At 52.6% G+C, this 20,046-nt stretch overlaps 5 protein-coding genes and 3 non-coding genes across 12 annotated transcripts in view; 4 read left to right on the top strand and 4 right to left on the bottom strand.

The window, feature by feature from the left end:
- The window catches only part of Ndufb10 (NADH:ubiquinone oxidoreductase subunit B10), a 3,416-nt gene extending 1,467 nt beyond the window's left edge, over positions 1-1,949 (top strand). The window contains exons 2-4 of the mRNA XM_010620463.2: positions 1,129-1,267; positions 1,441-1,580; positions 1,783-1,949. Coding sequence (XP_010618765.1) covers positions 1,129-1,267; positions 1,441-1,580; positions 1,783-1,886 — 383 coding nt within the window. The 3' untranslated portion in view covers positions 1,887-1,949. The remainder of the gene's footprint in view (positions 1-1,128; positions 1,268-1,440; positions 1,581-1,782) is intronic.
- A 111-nt stretch (positions 1,950-2,060) lies between these two features.
- On the bottom strand, positions 2,061-4,206 carry Rps2 (ribosomal protein S2). Its single transcript, XM_033758504.1, is given in 9 exon segments — positions 2,061-2,211; positions 2,271-2,362; positions 2,607-2,766; positions 2,906-3,079; positions 3,334-3,441; positions 3,676-3,735; positions 3,808-3,887; positions 3,890-3,998; positions 4,136-4,206. Coding segments are annotated over 8 exon segments (894 nt in total). The 5' UTR covers positions 3,996-3,998; positions 4,136-4,206; the 3' UTR covers positions 2,061-2,097.
- LOC117284165 lies at positions 2,441-2,574 on the bottom strand. Its single transcript, XR_004515265.1, has one exon. It is a non-coding gene; the product is annotated as a small nucleolar RNA SNORA64/SNORA10 family (small nucleolar RNA).
- Positions 3,143-3,272, bottom strand: LOC117284166. Its single transcript, XR_004515266.1, has one exon. It is a non-coding gene; the product is annotated as a small nucleolar RNA SNORA64/SNORA10 family (small nucleolar RNA).
- On the top strand, positions 4,078-8,554 carry Rnf151 (ring finger protein 151). The gene is made up of 5 exons (XM_019206973.1): positions 4,078-4,173; positions 4,661-4,753; positions 5,939-6,084; positions 6,424-6,517; positions 8,058-8,554. Exons 1-5 carry the CDS (start codon positions 4,078-4,080, stop codon positions 8,529-8,531), a joined length of 903 nt encoding a protein of 300 aa, XP_019062518.1. The 3' UTR covers positions 8,532-8,554.
- LOC117284173 lies at positions 4,440-4,565 on the top strand. Its single transcript, XR_004515272.1, has one exon. It is a non-coding gene; the product is annotated as a small nucleolar RNA ACA64 (small nucleolar RNA).
- A 2,065-nt stretch (positions 8,555-10,619) lies between the features above and the next one.
- On the top strand, positions 10,620-16,847 carry Tbl3 (transducin beta like 3). Its single transcript, XM_010620449.2, has 22 exons — positions 10,620-10,755; positions 12,142-12,193; positions 12,272-12,367; positions 12,450-12,497; positions 12,596-12,737; positions 12,828-12,912; positions 12,995-13,165; positions 13,266-13,341; positions 13,429-13,522; positions 13,605-13,786; positions 13,973-14,114; positions 14,222-14,280; positions 14,383-14,486; positions 14,947-15,094; positions 15,179-15,409; positions 15,487-15,557; positions 15,635-15,791; positions 15,865-15,923; positions 16,108-16,211; positions 16,302-16,373; positions 16,477-16,635; positions 16,712-16,847. The coding sequence occupies exons 1-22, from the start codon at positions 10,715-10,717 to the stop codon at positions 16,819-16,821; spliced, it is 2,403 nt and encodes an 800-aa protein (XP_010618751.1). The 5' UTR covers positions 10,620-10,714; the 3' UTR covers positions 16,822-16,847.
- Positions 16,848-17,036: 189 nt separating this feature from the next.
- Positions 17,037-20,046, bottom strand: part of Noxo1 (NADPH oxidase organizer 1) — a 7,610-nt gene continuing 4,600 nt past the window's right edge. The window contains exons 2-9 of one of the 5 annotated variants that reach the window (XM_010620451.2): positions 18,957-19,102; positions 18,792-18,872; positions 18,570-18,645; positions 18,303-18,480; positions 17,987-18,168; positions 17,808-17,897; positions 17,494-17,611; positions 17,037-17,414 (exon numbers count right to left, since the gene is read on the bottom strand). In XM_010620451.2, the coding sequence (XP_010618753.1) occupies positions 17,186-17,414; positions 17,494-17,611; positions 17,808-17,897; positions 17,987-18,168; positions 18,303-18,480; positions 18,570-18,645; positions 18,792-18,872; positions 18,957-19,037 (1,035 nt within the window). In that variant the 5' untranslated portion in view covers positions 19,038-19,102 and the 3' untranslated portion in view covers positions 17,037-17,185. Of the gene's footprint in view, positions 17,415-17,488; positions 17,728-17,807; positions 17,898-17,986; positions 18,169-18,302; positions 18,481-18,569; positions 18,646-18,791; positions 18,873-18,956; positions 19,103-20,046 lie in introns of those variants that run through there. The other 4 variants (XM_010620453.2, XM_019206988.2, XR_002025229.2 and 1 more) reach the window with 4 other exon arrangements.

Genomic DNA, 20,046 nt, shown 5'->3' with positions numbered 1-20,046 from the left:
TCTTTCCTTTTTTTTTTTTTTTTTTTGTACTGGGGATTGAACTCAGGTCCTTGCGCTTGCGAAGCAGTGGCCGGAACCACTGAGCCTAAATCCCCGGCCCTATGAAGTTCTTTCTGATCCTGTTTGCCAACCTCGCAGGCAACAGCAAGAGCACACTGTGCCAACCGTTACAAGTGCCAGGCACTTCATCCATTCAATGAAGCAACTCATTTGTTGAACGAGGAAACATTTGGGGTGCACAGCCTTCTTAGGTGGTGGTGGTGGTTTTTTTGTTTTGACATCACACTAGTGCGAACTCACCTTGAACTTACTATGTAGTCCAGGCTGGCCTCAAATTTGCAGGATCTTCCTGCATCAGCCTCTTGAGTGCACCACCACGCCTGGCTTGTTTTTGCAGAGCTTCATTGTTTCCCAGGCTGACCCAGAACTGCACTCAACCCATCCTGCTAGTTTATCCTCTGGAAGTGGGACTATGGGCCTGCAAGCACCACGCCAGGCAGGTTAGGAAGATGGAATCCACAAACCAGACCTTCAAGAGTTGAGTGCAATGGAGCCAGCTTCCCTTCTCAGAAACCTTTGGATACATGAGTTTAGCTCGTTCACAGTGGGATTTCTGCTATCTCCTGTCAGGTCCTCTTTATCTACACAGTGGGAAGTGGAATTTCTGCTGGTGGCTTCCACTCCGGGCCTCTTTGTCTACACAGTAGGGTCCCTGCGCTGGAAATGTGGGCTTGCAGAACTGGATTCTGAATCCTCCCCTGCAATTTCCCTGCTGCTTCTGAGTCCTAGTCCCATCTATGAATGAAGAGGACCTGGCCTGCAGGGTTGTTGTGGTCATGACAGGAAATCGTGTGGCTGAACTCTCAGGGTATTGGGCATCAATTATAGCCTTCTCCTTCACAGACCAGTGCTGGCCCATACCTGTTAAGAGTCTGTAAAAGCTCAGAACATTGAGACTACTTCCTTCCCAGTTAAGGACCTGTCCAAATCCATGGGGCAATTGAGTCTGGGATTTCTATTTTGCAGATTTTGCTTTTTATTTTTAGTACGGGGATTAAGCTCAGGACCTTACACTTGCAAGGCAGGTGGCAGAATCACTGAGCTAAATCCCCCAGCTTTTCTTTACAGATCTTATAGAGCAGCAGCATGCCAAGAACAGATACTATTACTATCACCGGGAGTACCGCCGTGTGCCAGACATTACAGAGTGCAAGGAGAAAGATATCCTGTGCATGTTTGAAGCTGAAATGCAATGGAGAAGGGACTAGTAAGTAAATAGCAGGGAATGCTGAGTGGGCCCTAACTTACTGGGGGTGGGGGTGCAACAGAAAGGCCTCACTTGCAGCCAGTGCCTTCTTGAGATGAGGCAGACTATAGGGCCCCTGAGGTCCTGCTTTTCCTGTTTCACCCTCCCACTTAGGCAGAGCCTTTTTCTTCCAGCATAGTTGATCAAGAAATTGTCAATATTATCCAAGAGAGGCTTCAGGCCTGTCAGCAGAGAGAAGGAGAGAGTTACCAGCAGAATTGTGCCAAGGAGCTTGAACAGTTTAACCAGGTGGCTAAGGCCTACCAGGATCGCTGTAAGTGAGCTCCCACCCCTGACCCAACCTTCGGCGGCTCTTACCCTTGCTTGCTACCAGGTTTTCCAGTCTCCTCACAACTATTAAGTCACTATGCGTGATTCTGACTGACTAGCCTTTCCTCTGCACGTAGCCAACACCCCAGTTCTTCCAGTTTTGAGTGAACTAATCGCTAAACCACTCCTGCCTGTTTATTTCCCAGATAATGACCTGGGAGCCCATTATTCTGCCAGAAAATGTCTAGCAAAGCAGAAGCAGAGGATGCTGGCAGAGAAAAAAGCTACCAAGGAGACTGATGCTGTCTGATCCTACAGTGAGAGCAACCCTCGACTGACCTTTGTGTGCTGAAATAAAGTGGTACACATCCTTGCCTGTTTCTGGTGTCACTTTTATATCCCTTTTTCATCACATCTGCCCCTTCCAGATTAAGCCATCACTACATGTATGGTTGACAGGCCAAAAAAAAAAAAAAGATAACAATTGACAGATTTCATTCATTTTTATTTTGTAAAAACCCTTATGTTGAAGCTACTGCTGGAGCCTGAGTCCTCTGAACAGAGACTCTGGTGTGAGTTTTCACAAGATGAAAGAAAAAAAAAAAAAAAAAAAAAGCTTTGTGTTAATACACATCCTTAAGCATGCATGACCAAAATAATCCCCAACTTCATGACAAGTCAACAGTTGCAATACCTGGTAGGGAGACTTGGTGAAGACAGTTTCCTTCCAGAGGTCCGGGGTCAGGTAGCTGTAGGTCTTGGAGATGGCATCAAAGGTGGCCTTAGCTGGGGAACAGAAACACAAGGAAATGAAAGGTGGGCGAGACCCTCATTGAGACAAGATACCCACTCCCAAACCAGAAGCTGTGTTGCACTCCTAGGAACAGAGAGGCCACTTTGGGGCAGGTCTGTCGTGCATTAGGAGGGCCTTCCTCTCTCTCCCGTAAAATACGCCAAGCACACACTGGGCCTGTGTGATCCAGCGGAGCTGAGAGAAGTCAATGCTAATCCCTCAAAGTGGACCACCTACCAAAGTTGCCCAGAGTAGCAGTGCAGCCCCTGGCAGAAGTGTAGCAGTCATCAATGCCCGCCATCATCAGCAGCTTCTTGGGTACAGGGGCTGACACGATGCCAGTGCCTCTGGGAGCAGGGATCAGACGCACCAACACAGAGCCACAGCGGCCCGTCACCTGAGAAAATCAAGAATAAACGGGCCAGGGATTTAGCTCAGTGGTGCAAGGACCAGAGTTCGATCCCTGGTACCAAAAAAAAAAGAAAAAGTGCCCAAGGACATCTCCACCGCAGGCCCATGACCACCACCCAGCCTACCTTGCAAGGGACAGTGTGAGGCTTGCCGATCTTGTTCCCCCAGTAGCCTCTCCGAACGGGGACAATGGAGAGTTTGGCCAGAATGATGGCACCGCGAATGGCAGTGGCTACTTCCTTGGAACACTTTACACCCAGACCGACGTGACCGTTGTAGTCCCCGATAGCAACAAATGCCTGTGAAAAGACTATGAGGTAGCTAGTAGTTCTCCACAGGATAAGCAGCCACCACCATGCAAGGCCTGTTGTGCCCCTCAAGGAAAGAAAGGCCACCAGGAGGCCAATTCAAGGTCCTGAAGAGCTCCTTTCTCTCTCTCTCCGGTACGAAAGTCACACCACAACTAGTGCAACCATGCAGAGTGAAGAGAGTATCACCCACACATCTTTTGATACACACACAGCCCAGACAAGAGACAAACTGGTCCTGATACCTTGAATCTGGTCCGCTGGCCAGCACGAGTTTGCTTTTGCACCGGCATGATCTTCAAAACTTCATCCTTGAGAGACGTGCCCAGGAAAAAGTCAATAATCTCAGACTCCTGAAACAAGCAAGTTTTTGGCAAAAACGTTAAAAAAAATTATCAAGGTAAGAAGACAGCCTCTTCTCTCCAAGTTAAACCCGTTCCTTAATCCCAGCCGAATCAAAGCACACACGCTCTCTCGCAATCGCCACCTTTCGGAGACCCTCTCAAAGGTGACCATGACAGATCTGAACCTTCTGCCCACCGCCGGAATGACTCTCCCGGGGAGGAGGCTGGCCGTCGCAACGGTACCTTGATGGGTAAAGAGAAGAGATAAATTTCCTCCAAGGACTTGATCTTCATGTCCTTGACCAGCCGACCCAACTTGAGGCGTAAAGAGAAGAGATAAATTTCCTCCAAGGACTTGATCTTCATGTCCTTGACCAGCCGACCCAACTTGGTGACAGGAATCCACTCATTGTCCTCCGTCTTACCGCTGTGAGTCCCACGGCCTCGGCCTCGGGCCGGCCTCAAAGGCCACTGCTGAAGCCTCCGCGGAAGCCGCCGCGGCCTCCCATGCCTGGGCCCCCGGGGCCTCCCGGCCCTCCCGCTGCACCGGCGTCATCCGCCATTTGCTGCAAAAAGCGACAAGAAACAGTGAGGCTCGGGTCTCTGCGGCCGCCCCACACACCCTAACGGCCAGTCCCTGGCCGGATGTCGGCGGATTCCCACCGTATTAGGTTTGCGCCACCACGATACAAAAACAACTCACGTGTTTTCCCGAGGAAGAAGAACGAGACACTCCGAGAAGTAACTTTTATATCCCACAAAACCCCGCGAGATCTCGGTCGCCCCGCCCCGAGCGCACCGAGCGTCCCTCGGCGACAGCGATTAGCTCTGCGTGCGCCTGCGCGGACCTCAACCTGCGCGTGCGCAGGTGGGGAGCTGGTATAATTACCGGGGCCCACGCTACCTTGGTCTTTTGATTTCCTTTGGCGACGCAAGCTTTGGTTCTTTCCGGGTAAGTTTAACCGCGTGACCCGCCCCACGTACCTGCTGGTAGTTTAGAGTCTGGCGTTTGTTGAAAATAACCCCCGGCTCTGGCCATAGTCGCGGGTAAGATTCGGCGCCTAGAGTGTCTGGGGGCCTTAGCTCACTGCCCACTGCCGGTGTGGAAAGGTGAAACCCCGGCCCCGACAGCCCCGGCGGCCCCACGCCCTGCCTGGCCTCGGCCTTAGGACCTCTGACCCCTTTCTTTCCGCAGGACTCTGGGTTGCCCCGAGGCCGACGCCGCTAGGACAGCGTGGGCACAGGAGAGCTCGATTGTCCCCGCTTTTTTGTTGTTTTGGTACCGGGGATCGAACTCAGAACCTTGCACTTGGCGAAGCAGGTATGGTGCCACTGAGCTAAATCCCCGGTCCGATTATCCCTTTTTTTCAAATAAAAATTGTTTTTCGCGTGTAACTTGTTTTGGAGCTTACATCTACCTGTCCAAGTGAAATATGCGTTTGTGTTTGTACACTTTGTGACTTGGGGAAGCGCTAGTGGGATGTCTTAACCCATGCCGGCCCTCTTCTGCCTGGGACACTACAAAAGTAATGATGGGAGGGTGGTAGGTGATACCTTTGTTTTAACTAGTGAGTTTTCAGTGGGTTCCTGTTCTTGTAACCCTGAAAGAGTTGTTACTGCTTGGGCTGAGATAGTTTGCATCCAGAGATGTTGAGTCGCAGGAACATATATTATCAGACCCTTCCTCACAAGTCTACCCAGGTGGTATGCCTGCCTTGGGTGGGAGAGACACTACAAGTTGCACTGGGATTTAGTCGATTTCCATGGAGCCATGTCCCCAGTTTGGATGCTAGTGAAGAGAACCCATGGTTTAATGTCTGAATCCTCTGAGCTCTTGGAGATGGGGCTGCCTGGGCAGGACTATGAGAGGCAGCAGTCCCTTTGATTCTGCTGACCTTGGTTCCCTGCTGAATGCTGCTGGCGATAAGTTGCCAGCCGCAACCAAGGCAAGGAGAGGTTCATAGATCTGTCCTGCTGCTTATGTTCAGAGAGGGCAGCTAGTAGTAGCTAAGGTGGTGCAGAGTCCCAGTGAGCCCTGGGCCCAACTGATTGGCCTGAGCTGTCACAGTAGACAATGCCACTGTGATGTCAGCCTACACCCGCTATGAAATGGAGACTTCTGAGCCCTGGGTATCAGTGTAGCTGCCATCCAGACACAGATCATGGTAAGCCTGGGGCCATCTGCTTCCAATTCAGGGTTAGTTTGCCCAACTCTGGACAGATGCACAGCAGTCCAAGGATAGAGCTCACTACTCTGAGAGGATGGACAGTGGATTAAAAGAAGAGGAAACCTTTCAGGAGGGTTTAGCTGGGGCTCAGGGGCATCCCAGCTGCAGCCCACATTTGTAGTCTTGGGAGTTGACTACTGAACTGCTCCCTCCAAGTAGTGCTGACACCTATATGAGACTCTTCCCTCTCAGAGAGTGCAAAGGTGTTGTTGGACATGTTTAGTGGAGACCTCTGGGCCTGATCCCAGTGAGGCCTAATATTGACCTGGTCTTTGCAGAGTAGTGGGTATGATCTCAACCTCTTTGCCAGCCCTCCTGACTGCAAGTTCCTGTGCTCTGTCTGCCATGGAGTTCTCAAGAGGCCAGTGAGATTGCCATGCAGCCACATCTTCTGCAAAAAATGCATTCTCCAGTGGCTAGCCAGGTGCCACGGTATACCCAGGGAGCTGGGAGGTCTGGGGGACCATTGTGGCCCAAAAAGGCAAGTTTGCCCAACATTGAATCTCAATGGCTATAAGACTTAGCCACAAAACTTGGGACACCAAAGTTTTCGGGTTTCCTCAGTCTATGGTGTCTGTATTCCCTGGCTCCAGGTCTGGAGCTGAAAGCTTGCTATAATATGCTTTCATGCCTTCATTTGGAGAAGGGACCACCTGAATCACCTAGTGAAGATGAAGAGTTAACCCAGCAGCTTTATCACCTCTTAATTGACCCCTTTCCATGCCCAGCATTCAACCCCATTCCTACCTCTGCCTCATTCCAGACAAAACACCTGTCCGTGCTGCAGGAAAGAGGTGAAAAGAAAAATGGTCCATGTGAATAAACTCCGGAAAACCATTGAACGTCTAGAAGTCAAGGTATCTCTGCACCTCCACTGTCCTCATTTTTGTGGGGGTGGGGCAGAGCCAGAAGGGGAAGGGAGAACCCATCTTCCAAAAAGCTCTGTGCCCTGCCTGCCTTGCAAGTGCAAGGTCCAGAATTCAACTCCCGGTACCAAAAAAGAAAGAAAACACAGAAAGAGCCCAGTGCAGGCCAGAAATAGTGGTGCACAGCTGTAATCTCAGCATTCGGGAGGCTGAGGCAGAATGATTGCTGTGAGTTCAAGGCCAGTCTTGAACTGTGTAGTTCCAAGAACCCAGTGCATCCTAGGGGTCAGCAGACCAGCAGGCCTGGCGAAGTTTGAATCATGGCTGTACTACTTCCTTGCCCTGAAATCTAGGACAAGTTACTTAACGTTTCTAAAATCCTAGGATTCAGCTGTAAATGGGGATTATAGAGGATGGAGTGCCTGGTGTGCTGGCCATTACTCTTCAGCCTTCTAATTTGACAGGGCAATCGAGACTTTTTTGTTTCCTTTTTTGAGACAGGTTCTCACTAGTTCAGTCTGGCATTGAGTTCACTATGTAGTCTTGGCTGGCCTCAAACTTCCTCAGCCTCTCAAGTGCTGAGATTACGGGACTATACCACCACACCTGGCTAGAATCTAAGACTAAAAAACAAAACATCCAGGCATGAGAACACACACACCTGTAATCCTAGCACTTGGAAGGTTGAGGCAGGAGAATTGACACAAATTTGAAGCCAGCTTGGACTATAGAGCAAGACCTTGTCACCAAAAAAAAAAAAAAAAAAAAAAAACTTGGGGCTAGGAGTAGACTTGCCTAGCAGTCACAAAATCCTGGTTTTAAAAAAAAAACCTGACACTCCAATCACAAGCCCAACAAAGACATATTCCCCCTTTTTTTTTTGTTTTTGTTTTTGTTTTTGGTGTGGGGAATCAAACTCAGGAACTTGGGCTTGCTAGGCAAGAAAGGTGTCACTGAGCTACATCTGGGTCCTTACTGATTTACCTATGTTGTCTTGGTGTTGTTTTTGTTGTTGTTTTAGCAATCCCCCTTCCTCCACCTTCTGAGTGCTGGGATTACAGGCATATTCCACTACATCCCATTTACTTCCTTACTTCCTTTTTTTTTTTTTTTTTTTTTGGTATTGGGCATGAAACTGGGCACCTTGCACTTGTGTGACAGGCAGTAGCACCACTGAGCTAAATCTCTGGCAACTTCCCTATTCTTAAACAAGGTATGATAGCACACACCTGTAATCCAGCACTCAGAAAGCAGAGGCAATTAGATCTCCACAAGTTGGAGGCCAGCCTGAACTACATAGCCAGACTGTCTCAAAAAATAACAAAAACTTCCCTGTTCTTCAAGACTGAGGCTCATACCCTCCTGAAACATCTAACATCTACCTGACTCCCAAGCATTCCCAGCTTTGCTCAGGAGGCTTCTAGATCACTCATTCTTGGCTCAGTGGCATATCATAGATGACATTCCATGAGGACCCAGCTAACAATGCCTTACCTGGGTTGGCTCACATACAGCTTTCTCTCACCTGCAGTGCAAGAATGCTGAAGCTGGCTGCTCGGTGACATATCCCCTGGCCTACCGCAAGAGGCACCAAGACTCATGCCCGTTTGAGTTGATCACCTGTCCCAGTGAAGGCTGCTCTGCTCAGGTGTTGCGTGGTGCCCTGGCTGAACACCAGCAGCACTGCCATCAGGGTGGCCAGCATTGCCCTCTAGGCTGTGGGGCCATGCTGGGCACAACAGAGCTTGCTCATTACAACTGCTACCTCAAGCTTCGGGAGGCCTGGAGTGAGCGACAGGAACGCAGCCAGATGCTGCTGCACAGACTGCTGAGGCGTGTACGTAGAGTGCACCGCGCATCCAGCCTCATACGCCGGCAGCTGGCCCAGCTCAGCCACATCCTAGAGGATGATTCCATGCGTGTAGCTGATGTGCTCCCAGAAGGCAGTGTTGGGGCTCATGTGTGGGAAGCACAGGGCCAAGATGCCTTAGAAATAGAGGGGTAAATAAATGTGGAGCTTAGGCCTGACCCACCTTGCCTCCTCTGTGTCACTCTTTAGCCCTGTTGACCTCCCCAGGCATTCATTACTCCCTTCTCACAAACACACCCGAGAGCACTTTTTTTTTTTTTTTTGGAAGCAGAGTCTCACTGTATATACCAGCCTGTTCCTGAATTCTCAGCGATCCTCTTGCCTCTACCTCCAGAGTGCTGGAATACAGGCATGTGCTATGACCTGGCTACCCCAGGGCACTTTGACCTTTTTCCCTTGTGGGTTTTTTTGTTTGAGAAGTTTAAGAAATCTGACACTGCCAGGCGTGGTGGCGCATGCCTGTAATCCCAGCACTCTGGAGGCTGAGGCAGGAGGATTGCTGTGAGTTCAAGACCAGCCTGGGCTACATAGTTCCAGGGCAGTCTCAACTACATAGTGAGACCTTGTCTCCAAAAAAAAAAGAAAAGAAAAATCTGACACTGATGCAATGCAGCTTGCTTGCTTGCTTGCTTTATTTTGGTTTTTTGAGACAGGGTCTCACTATGTAGTTGAGATTGACCTGGAACTCACTATGTAGCCTAGGCTGGTCTCGAATTCACAGCAATCTTCTGCCTCAGCTTCCCCACTTGCCTACTTCTTTTCCCTCAATGTCTTTCCATGTACAAGTCTAGTCTCCTCTCCTAGTCTCCTTCCTACCCATCTGTTTTACCAGCATTATAATAAGTGGTACTAAAAGCTCAAATCTTTGAATTCAGAGTAAAAGCTGCCCTCATAGTGGCTCACAGATTCTGCCTTTTCACCTGCCCTCAGGAGTCCTCCAGAGGGGGACTATAGCCACTGACCTGTTTGTTTGTTTTTTTGGATGCAGAATCTTATTGTGTAGTTCAGGCTGGCCTAAAACTCAAGGCAATCCTGCCTCAAGCTTTCTGAATGCTGGGATTATAGGGGTGTACCGCCACACTTGGCTGAGGGCGCACATCTTTTAAATCCAAAAGACTGATTTTTCTTCTCCCTATTCTATCACAGTCCAGGCATCGCTTTTTTCACTTGTTCATGCCACTCTTTTTTTTCTCTGCTGGCATGAACCTGTACTCTCTGAGCACACCTTTTACCATCGGATGTATTCTTGCTATCCTTTGTTCAATGTACATAAGAATCAACTCCTCTCCAACCCGTCATCCTGTGTATTAGCATCACCAGAAAACCATAGGGCTCCGTGCTTCACTAAGTGCTCAGGTGTCACTCAGTGCAGCCATGGGGTTTTTTAATTTTATTTTTGGAATGGGAGATGGGACTCCAGACCTTGTGCTTGTGAGGCAGGTGCCACTGAACTAAATCACCCAGCCCATCAACACTAGATTTAAAATTGCACCTTTTTTTTTTTTTTTTTTTTTTTTTTGGTGCCGGGGAACAGACTCAGGACCTTGCGCTAGCGAGGCAAGGGTGGCACCTCTGAGCTAAAAATCCCTGGCCCTAAAATTGCATCTTTCGTATGGTCCTCTGGGAGGCTGAGGCAAGAGGATCACAGGTTTGACTCCACTCTAGGAAACTCAGCAAAACTTTTAAGAAACTACAAAAATCCGAGTTCAACCTTCAACTCTGTCAAAGAAAGGAAAAGAAAAAGAAAATAAACTACATCTCCTCCCCATCTCAGGAAGCTGTTTCCACAGCCCTAATCATTTAGTATTCCCTGCCCCTCTGCCCACTCTCCCTTTCACCCACTGGAAAATGAGCCTACGGGAGGGCAGGAGTTTCTGTTTCCTGGTTTCTTTCAAGCGACTAAAACTGTTTTGCACACAGAAGATACGAAATATTTGAATGTCTCTGGAACTACCTGATTTGACTTATTCCATGTCTTTTGTACAGACTGGCCGACCGCGGCGGCCCCCACACCTCAGAGTTCTACGCACCAAAAGTAAATACTTCCATTGGCCTTTTAAGGTTCCATTCAATTGCCCTGTTGGAGCCTAGTCCCTCCACATCCCACCCTCCATCCAGGTCGGAAACGTCTCCACCGGCTTCCACTTTCGGACGTAGTAGCCACTTCCCACAACAATGGTGGCGCCCAAGGCGCTATGCTAATGACATCACGGTACTGCCGGGTCTGACGTCATCTCCGCGCGCCGAGATCTGGAGTGGCGCCCAGGTCTCACGCGGCGGAGGTAGAGGGTCCAGACGGCAGTGACGTTGGAAACAGCATGGCTGAAGTTGCGGCCGGAGTTGGCCGCTTCAAGGCCAAGTAAGGCTGGGATGGCGGGGGCCACCTGGGAAGGGGCGCGGGTTCGCTGCTGGAGGCGCGTGGAGCGACGCCTGCGGTGGACTGGGGACCCTTTCGTTCGGGGGGTGGGGCACCTGGCCCGCAGGGTAGTGAAAAGAGGCTGCGGCGATGGAAAGCTGGAAACCCTGCACCAACTCACAGACTGCTGTCTGGAGGACGACAGGCTGGGTGAACCTGGTGTCGTTTACTTGCTTAGCGAAGGAGTACGTTTTAGTTCCGCGACGTGGGAAAAAGAAACCCCGGGGGAAGAGAAAGTGACGAGCGGAGCGCAAGTTGGGGCTGGTCCTGAATGATGGGAGTTGAAGACCTTTCAGTGGGTAGGCGGCCAGGGGAGGTCTCTCCTGTGGACCCGCTTCTCCTAAAAGCAGAAAGGGTCCGGAGGTGGGTGGGTTCGGAGAGAGGCCTGATTCCTCTGATTATTCAGTCCCTCAGCCTGTGCTGAAGGACTAGTGCTGGGAATAAACTCAGCCCATCAGTGACTGTGGGGCTTGGGTTGTGATAAGCACTAGCAAAGAAAAGACATTGGTGACAACACCTTTGTTGGAGAACTATCTGGCATGCAGAGTGTGGCAGGCAGGCTTCCTAAGGAGTCAGTTGCCCAGCACTGGAATCTGAAGAGATGACCAGAACATACACAGGGCACAGGCAGAGGATAGAAGTCTTATCACAGAACTGGGCCAAGAGCAAGGGGCTGCTGTGTGGGTTCAGAGAACAAAAAAGGTGGGCAGAGACCCTTCTGGGACTTCTGAGAGATGTGTTAGGAGAGGGGAGGCTTTTAAGCAAGCTGGTGAGATAGTTGCTCTGGAGGTAACTGGCAGCAGGGTTGAGAGAGTAGGTAGCATGCCCAGGGAAGAGGTTGGAATGGTCATCTGGGAGAGATTGCAATGGCCTGAACCAGGGGGAGAGGGAGGGAACAGAACTGTAGATAGCATGAGGTCACAGAATTCACAGCTGCTTGGGGAGGAGCATCAAGTGAAGCTAGGATTAGAGGGTTCTAGGGTGAAGAGGAGTGGTGCTTTACCCAGTGTGGGGGTGTGCCAGGAAGGATGGTGCCTTAGGTAGGGATGACCTCCCAAGGCCTCTTGGTCTGAAAACTGCCTTTGGGCTCCTTTGCTTGACTCTGGCCCACCTCTTAATGTCCAATGTCTTGGCCTTTCTGTAACATGGGAGTACTGTAGTGCCTCCTACACACAAATTTGTTACTTGTCCCTCTGGGTTGCCTGCTGCTGCCCTGGAATCCTGCAAGGACAAGGGCTTGTTGGGTTCACCTCTAGAGACTACTCAGCCCACGACTAAGAACTAGTGGCTAAGAGAGTGAGTGATCATACTCCTTTGTTCCTTTCTCAGCTATGCTGTGGAGCGCAAGATTGAGCCTTTCTACAAGGGCGGGAAAGCACAGGTACCATCCCTGAAAGGAAGGCGGGGTCTGCGTAAGGCTACCTAGTAGTGGCTTAATCTGAATCTTCTGTATCCCTAGCTGGACCAGACAGGCAAGCACCTCTTCTGCATCTGTGGTACCAGAGTCAATGTCCTAGATGTGGCCTCTGGGACTGTACTACAGAGCCTAGAACAGGTGAGAATTAGGGCAAGGGTGAAGGGGTTAGTAGAAAGGGCAGCCTGTCCTAATGGCACTCTATTCCTGTTCCTTCCTTTAGGAGGACCAAGAAGATATCACTGCCTTTGACCTCAGCCCCGATGATGAGGTATGTGGGCCAGGGGGAGAAAGGGAGCTCTGGTACTTCTCTCCCACACCAAGACATGAGGGTACCTCACCCTCACACTGAACTGCACCCTCCTTCAGGTGCTGGTGACAGCCAGTCGGGCTCTGCTGTTGGCTCAGTGGGCTTGGCGAGGAGGCAGTGTTACTCGTCTATGGAAAGCAATACACACAGCCCCTGTGGCCACCATGGCCTTTGACCCCACGTCCACACTGCTGGCCACAGGTAGGACCCCAGCTAGGCAGGGGAACTGGAAGGGACAGGGGCAGGGGCTTTGGACATACCCACTCACTCACCTCAATAATGTTCCCGTAGGGGGCTGTGATGGGGCTGTGCGTGTCTGGGATGTGGTGCAGCACTACGGGACACACCACTTCCGGAGCTCACCTGGTGTCGTGCAGTGAGTGGGGGAAATCAGAGGGTGGGAGCAGAGGCACCACCATTGGGTGGCACAGCTCACCCATTCCCTGTCTTATCTGCAGTTTGGTGGCCTTCCACCCAGACCCCACTCGCCTGCTGCTCTTCTCCTCAGCTGCGGATGCTGCCATTCGTGTGTGGTCACTGCAGGACCGCTCATGCCTGGCCGTACTGACTGCCCACTATAGTGCTGTTACCTCCCTGGCCTTCAGTGCTGATGGCAACAGCATGCTGAGGTAGGTGACAGGCAAAGCCATGCAGGTCTTGGGAGGCAGGGAAACAGACAGTGGGTGCAAATGCTGAGACTCCAGAACTGAGGGGGCTGTTTCTCCCCAGCTCCGGCCGTGACAAGATCTGCATTGTGTGGGACCTTCAGAGCCACCAGCCCACAAAGACTGTGCCAGTGTTTGAGGTATGGGCAACTGCAGGTCAGGGCTAGTGAGGTGGGCCAGTGGTGGAGTGGGGAATAGCTGCAGCCTCTGAACTAGTGCATCCCCAGAGTGTGGAGGCTGCTGTGCTGCTACCAGAAGAGCTAGCTCCTGCGGTAGGTGTGAAGAACTCAGGCTTGCACTTCCTGACAGCTGGTGACCAAGGTAATAGGGCTGGTCATGGGCAGGCCACGGGATCTGGGGTAGGTCTGTGGGTCTGTAAGTCCAAGCAGCTCTCCCCATGCAGGCATACTACGTGTGTGGGAAGCAGCTTCTGGGCAGTGTGTGTATGCCCAGCCAAAACTGTCAGGCCCAGGGCGAGAGCTGACCCACTGCTCCCTAGCCCGCACTGCTGACCTGCTCCTCAGTGTCACTGCTGACCACAACCTGGTACTCTATGAAGCATCCTCTCTACAGCTGCAAAAACAGGTGAGCACATGAGCCTGTCTGGCCCAAGGTGAAGGCACCAGGCCTCTACTCATACAGGTCCTGACTCATGTCTTTTTTTTGTTTGTTTTTGTACTGGGAACCAAACTCCAGACTTCTTGCTCGCGAGGCAGGTGGCGGAACCACTGAACTAAATCCCTGGCTCAACTCATGTCCTTCTTGATCCAGTTTGCAGGCTACAGTGAAGAGGTTTTAGATGTCAGGTTTCTTGGGCCCAAGGACTCCTACATCATTGTGGCCTCCAACAGCCCCTGCCTGAAAGTTTTTGAGCTACAGACATCAGCTTGCCAGATCCTCCATGGCCATACAGGCAAGTGGAGCCCACTGCTACTCCTGAAAATCCATTCTGGATTTGATTTTTGTCTACTCCCTCCACCTTACCATACTTGAGCCCGACTACTCCCTTCTGTTTTGTAGACACTGTCTTGGCCCTGGATGTCTTCCGGAAAGGGTGGCTCTTTGCCAGCTGTGCCAAGGTCAGTCCCCCAAAAGGTGTGGAGGTACAGACTCTCTAGGAGAGAAAATGAAGGCAGTGGGACCACAGCCCAACCTCTGTCCTCAACTCCTCTTGTCTCCAGGATCAGAGCATCCGCATCTGGAGGATGAACAAGGCTGGCCAGGTGTCCTGCGTGGCTCAGGGTTCTGGACACACACACAGTGTGGGCACCATCTGCTGCTCCAGGTAGTAGGGTTGCAGCTGGATTCAGAAGTGTAGAAAAGGTGGAGACCCAAGCCTACCAGTGGGGTTCCATCTCATGGGTAGAGGGAAGAGATAGCAGCTTGGTCCTTTTTCTTTGAGGCTGTAGCCCAGGGATGTAAAACAGACAATGGCTCCAGAAAGCCCAGGTGCCATGGACGTGCGGGGGATTCCTTAGAAGTAGCCTTGGGTAGACAAAATAGGGTGGGCATTATACTGGAGAGATGGCAATGAACAAGGCCCACTGGGAGAAAGCAAACCCTGCAAGGGCTTGAGTCCTCTGGGTATGGTGCACTGAGAGTGGATGGGCATGCAGAGAACCAGAGTCAGTTTGCATCCGTGACCAGTCCCTCTGGTCTAGACCATGCTCCATGATGCCATTCCTATGAAATGCTGAGCGTGCTGTCTGGGTCTCAGCAGTGTCCTCTTTCCTGTTGGGCTCTAGGCTGAAGGAGTCCTTTCTGGTGACAGGCAGCCAAGACTGCACTGTGAAATTGTGGCCCCTCCCTGAAGCTCTCCTATCCAAGAGCACGGCCTCAGACACTGATCCCATCGTTCTGCAGGCCCAGGCCACCCAGCGCTGTCATGACAAGGTGACTACGCATGGCCTCTGGGGTGGCAGTGGCCAAGCCCTTGCTGGGGTAGTGGTCTGAATGACCACCTTTGCCCATCGTCAGGATATCAACAGTGTGGCTGTTGCTCCCAACGACAAGCTGTTGGCCACAGGCTCACAGGACCGCACAGCCAAGCTCTGGGCCCTGCCACAGTGCCAGCTGCTGGGTGTTTTCTCAGGCCACCGACGTGGCCTCTGGTGTGTTCAGTTCTCACCCATGGATCAGGTGCTGGCCACGGCCTCAGCTGATGGTACCATCAAGCTCTGGTCACTGCAGGACTTCAGCTGCCTTAAGGTAAGCAGCGTCCCCTCTGGTCCAGGCTCCCCCAGTGACATCTCACTAGGTGACATGTCCCCACCCTTGCCCCGCAGACATTTGAGGGGCACGATGCCTCTGTGCTGAAGGTGACCTTTGTGAGCCGTGGCACACAGCTGCTGTCCAGGTGAGTGGGCTAGGGGCTGAGTGGGAGTGGGGTGGGGAACAGGCCCCTCTCACTGAGGCCCCTCATCCCCAAACCAGTGGCTCAGACGGGCTCCTGAAGCTTTGGACCATCAAGAACAACGAGTGTGTACGAACACTGGATGCCCACGAGGACAAGGTCTGGGGATTACACTGCAGCCAGCTAGATGACCATGCCCTCACTGGTGCCAGCGACTCCCGAGTCATTCTCTGGAAGGTTGTGGGTCCTGAGAGGAGAGGTGGGCAGGGCAGGTAATAGGGACACCTGTCTAACCCCATTCTCATCCCAGGATGTGACCGAGGCAGAACAGGCAGAGGAGCAGGCCAAGCAGGAGGAGCAGGTGGTCAAGTAAGCACGGGCTCTGCAGTAGCACCCCCATGCACTAAGGAGTGTCTGCATAGCCCTGCTTTATGGTATAAGACACCGAAGCTGTGGGCTGGGCTCACACCAGTGGCTGCTAGGTGCAGGCCTCCTGACAACCTTCAGCCCCAGTCAGTCCAGCTGGCCCTTATCTTTTGCTTCCCGCCACCAGGCAACAAGAACTGGACAACCTGCTCCATGAAAAGCGGTACCTACGGGCACTAGGCCTGGCCATCTCCCTTGATCGGCCCCACACTGTGCTGACAGTTATCCAGGGTCAGTGCTTGCCTCAGGGGCAGGCTAGGGTTGGGGGAGACTTGAGACCATTGAACCCCTTCCTGGAGCTCAGACTTGCCTCCTCCACAGCCATTCGGAGGGACCCAGAGACCTGTGAGAAGCTAGAAACCACCGTGCTCCGACTGCGACGAGACCAGAAAGGTCTTAGACATGTGGACTGGAGCCAGTCGGCAGAAGTGGCTTGGCGGGCAGGAGGAGGGTGGAATATCCTGGCAGGCAGGGTGACGGTCCCTATTTCCCACAGAGGCCCTGCTGCGTTTCTGTGTGACGTGGAACACCAACTCGCGGCATTGCCACGAAGCGCAGGCAGTGCTGAGTGTGCTGCTGCAACATGAGGCCCCTGAGGAGCTTCTGGCCTATGAGGGTGTGCGGGCTGCTCTTGAGGCCCTGCTGCCCTACACTGGTAGGTAGGCACAGCCTGGGTATGGGAGCAGCCCGGTGGGTACATGCACTTCCTGACCTCCCTCTGTCCTCTCCAGAGCGGCATTTTCAGAGGCTCAGCCGGACACTGCAGGCAGCTACTTTCTTGGACTTCCTATGGCACAACATGAAGCTGTCCCCTCTCCCTGCCAGCCCCCCAGCTCTTTGAGACACATAAAGGCATACTTTTCCTATCCACAGTGGATCCAGGCTGTCTTCCCCCAGGTCCCCAGCCATAACCCTCACCAACCAGGATGCACCTTGGTGCCTGATGGTCTTCATGTGGCAGATCACCCCATCCCAACCCCCCAGCTTGGCTGAGGTTCCATGGGCCCTCCTGTCAGCACAGTGAGATCAGGCAAAGTCATCCAGAAATTTTACTCAGGAAATCGGAATTCCCCCTCCTCCCAACTCATCCATTCTTTTCCCAAGGCTGGGGGTGATGCAGCCATCTGAGATCTGGATCCTGAGCATTCTGCTTGGCCTGGGGTTGGGGTACACAGCCACCTTCTCTGCAGAGTGAGCGCACAACCTCAAGGTGTATTCTGAGGCTCTGAGTTCCACGCCAGTGCCCTACGTGTGATAGTGCAGCAGCGACTCTGAATGGCACTCAGTGGGGGACGAGCAGGCACAGGAGGCGAACTGGTGGTAGCCTTGTTCTCCTTGTACTCCCTGCCAAGGATCGCTGGCCCACTCAAGAATGCACCCAGTCTTTCAGGTTGCAGCAGCACTGAAGGGAGCAGACCAGTCCTGTCACCGTACCTGAAGAGTAGAGCTTGGTCAGAGATGGTCCCTCCCCCATTCCTTTGGCTGGGTCTGCCAAAGCCTCACCCTCACATACCTGCACAGCCACCATCCTCGGTCCGAGGTTTCCAACACCTGCACACGGGCCCCTGCTGGCACTGACAGCTCATCAGCACGGCTGCCCTTGTAGGCACGGGAAACACAGAACTGGGTCCCTGAGGGTGTTTGTGGATCATGGTGGTGTGGCCAGAGGCCAGGGGCTCCAGCCTTTTCTGGGCTTGCCTCCCCTGGCACCTAGGTTCACTCCAAAACCCACTCAGCTTCACTGCAGCTGTGGAAATCGAGCATATGCTACTGTCTTTCCCCATTTGGGGCAGTCCTCAGGCCTGGGTATAGGGGCTCTGGTCATACCTCTGCTTCCCTGTGTCAGGCCCACCTCCTCCAGATAGGGAGCTGGAAACCAGGCTTTCTGCTCGCCTTCGTTCTGCACTAGCCACCAGCCTGTGGACAAGGCAGGGGAGGGACTTGGGTTTGAGGCCACCTCTGATCCAGGGGCAGAAGGGCATTCCCCAGTTCCCTGTCAGCCTTACCTGAGGGGTGTCGTAGCAGCACGTCTAGGCTTTCCTGAGCCTCTGCATGGAAGGGCCTGCCCTGTGTGTCCTGAGTGTGGAAGGCGTGCACGCAGCAGAGGCTCTGAGCCTCCAGGCTGTGGATGTCAAGGCTGTGCACTGGGTGGGGTGAGGGCATCTCCGGGACAGGCAGGATCACTGTGCTGGGGAGGGCAGTCAGCACAGGCAACAAGTGGGTGGGGGGAGGGAATGGGCCCACCACCCTCAGGAGTTGACCCAGGCTCCCAATCCTGGCTTCTTAATGCCTCTGGGCTGGGAGAGGGGGCTGGTTTGGCACCTGCCAGGAGGCAGTGCAGATTCCAAGTCCCCGGCTCGTGGCTCAAAGAAGCCTGTGAGCACTGGGCTTCGTGACACTCGATCCACAGTGGCCAGCAGCGCCTGCGCATAGGTCTCCAGCAGCCGGAGGCGTGCAAGCCCATGGCCCGTGCGCCCTCCACGGGAAAACAGTGGTGCATCTGAGGGCATGAGAGACACGTTAGGGAAGCTCGCAAACCCCGCCCCAGCTTTGCTTTCCTCACACCTCCTGGGACCCTGGCGGTCTGACCTGGAAGCTTGGGGAGAAGGCGATCAGATCTCCGCAGCAGACCTGCCTCCACGGGAAAGGTTGTCTTGAGGGTCTTCTGATAGGGAGAGTGGGGTGTTAGTCTCTGAGAGACCAGTGTACACCCAGGGAGAGTGGAGGTCATAGGGGCTGGAACCCTTCCACAGAAAGAGACCCTCCGGTGGGGTCACTGACTGCCATTTGTGTGGCCCCAGGGTCACTTGCCTGAAGCTGCCTGAAGGCATCCCAGTTCCTGCACACAAAGGTGTCGCTGCCATCCGACCAGTGCACAGAGAAGGCGAATGTCTGTGTGAGGAAAGGTTGAGGGTTCCTAGGAGAAGCTGGACAGAACACACCCTTGGGACAAGCAGGGACCTTGTGCCATCATACCTGAGGCCGCTCCATCTGCACCAGGGCTGCCGCCCTTACTGACACCGGGTATCGGGAACTTGCCATCCCTGCAGCTTCCATCCTTGGTGATTCTGGTGTTTGGGGAGTGGCAGAAGTTTTGCTGCCACCCAGTCCTCAAGGGGGCTCTGAACAATTACCCGGAAGACTGGCCTGAGTGGAATTCCCCGCCCACACCCCAAGCTGAGTCCCTGTGGAGTTACCACGCCCCTGGTCTTTGAAAATTTCCTGGGAGTCTCCTATGCCCCAGATCTAGGAGATTCAGTCACAAAAATGCCAGGTTTTAGGGGAAACCAAAGGAGGGATGAGCTGCTGGCCGTGGAAGTGTGCAAGACAGTCTTGAATCTAGATGGGCTCTAGAACGGGTGGGACTGCCATCTGAGTCCCTCCGGAATATGACCTTGGAAAAGGGGAGAAGGAAAGCTCTGCCAAGTGCTGCCTCACCCCCTCCCTTGGGACTCCCTCACCCTCCTGCTGGTACCCACCCACTTTATGTATCTCCCTATTTCCTCCTCTTCCTATCTCTCCTCCCTTGTCCTCTCCTTATCTCCCCCTGCCCTGCAGTTTTTTAGGCCCAACAGCTCTGTCTCTGAACTCTGTGGGGCTCTCCCTACCCTGGAACTAATGACCTAGTGCTCAATGCAAGTGCTTTTTCCAGTTTAATCCTAATGTGAGAGGGTCTCTTAGTGTCCCCAAGATATTACTTAGACCCTGTTTCTCAAGTCCCAAGTCTCACCAGTCCAAGGGACCCCAAGGGAGATCTTGTGAGGTCCACTCCTTCCCCAACTCAGCCAGTGTCTGGGAGTGTCAGAAGTGTCTGGGAGATCGAAGTGGTACACATTTATAATTCCAGGTACTTGGTAGGCTAAGGCAAGAGGATAGCAAGTTCATGGTAGCAAGTCTGGGCAATTTCTTGAGATCCTGTCTCAAAATTTAAAAATCACTGGGCATGTAGCTCGGTAATAGAACATTTGCCTTGCATGTGTGAGTATAGGGTTCAATCCCTAATATAGAAAAAATAACACCTCAAAGTAAATATCTTTAATACAAATTTCCTTTTTTTTTTTTTTTT

Source organism: Fukomys damarensis, unplaced genomic scaffold, assembly GCF_012274545.1.
Source record: "Fukomys damarensis isolate Sample0158 unplaced genomic scaffold, DMR_v1.0_HiC HiC_scaffold_34, whole genome shotgun sequence".
In the NCBI taxonomy this organism is placed as follows: Eukaryota; Metazoa; Chordata; class Mammalia; order Rodentia; family Bathyergidae; genus Fukomys; species Fukomys damarensis.
Note: the sequence above shows the minus strand (reverse complement) of the source record. Positions and strands in the feature narration are given on the sequence as shown.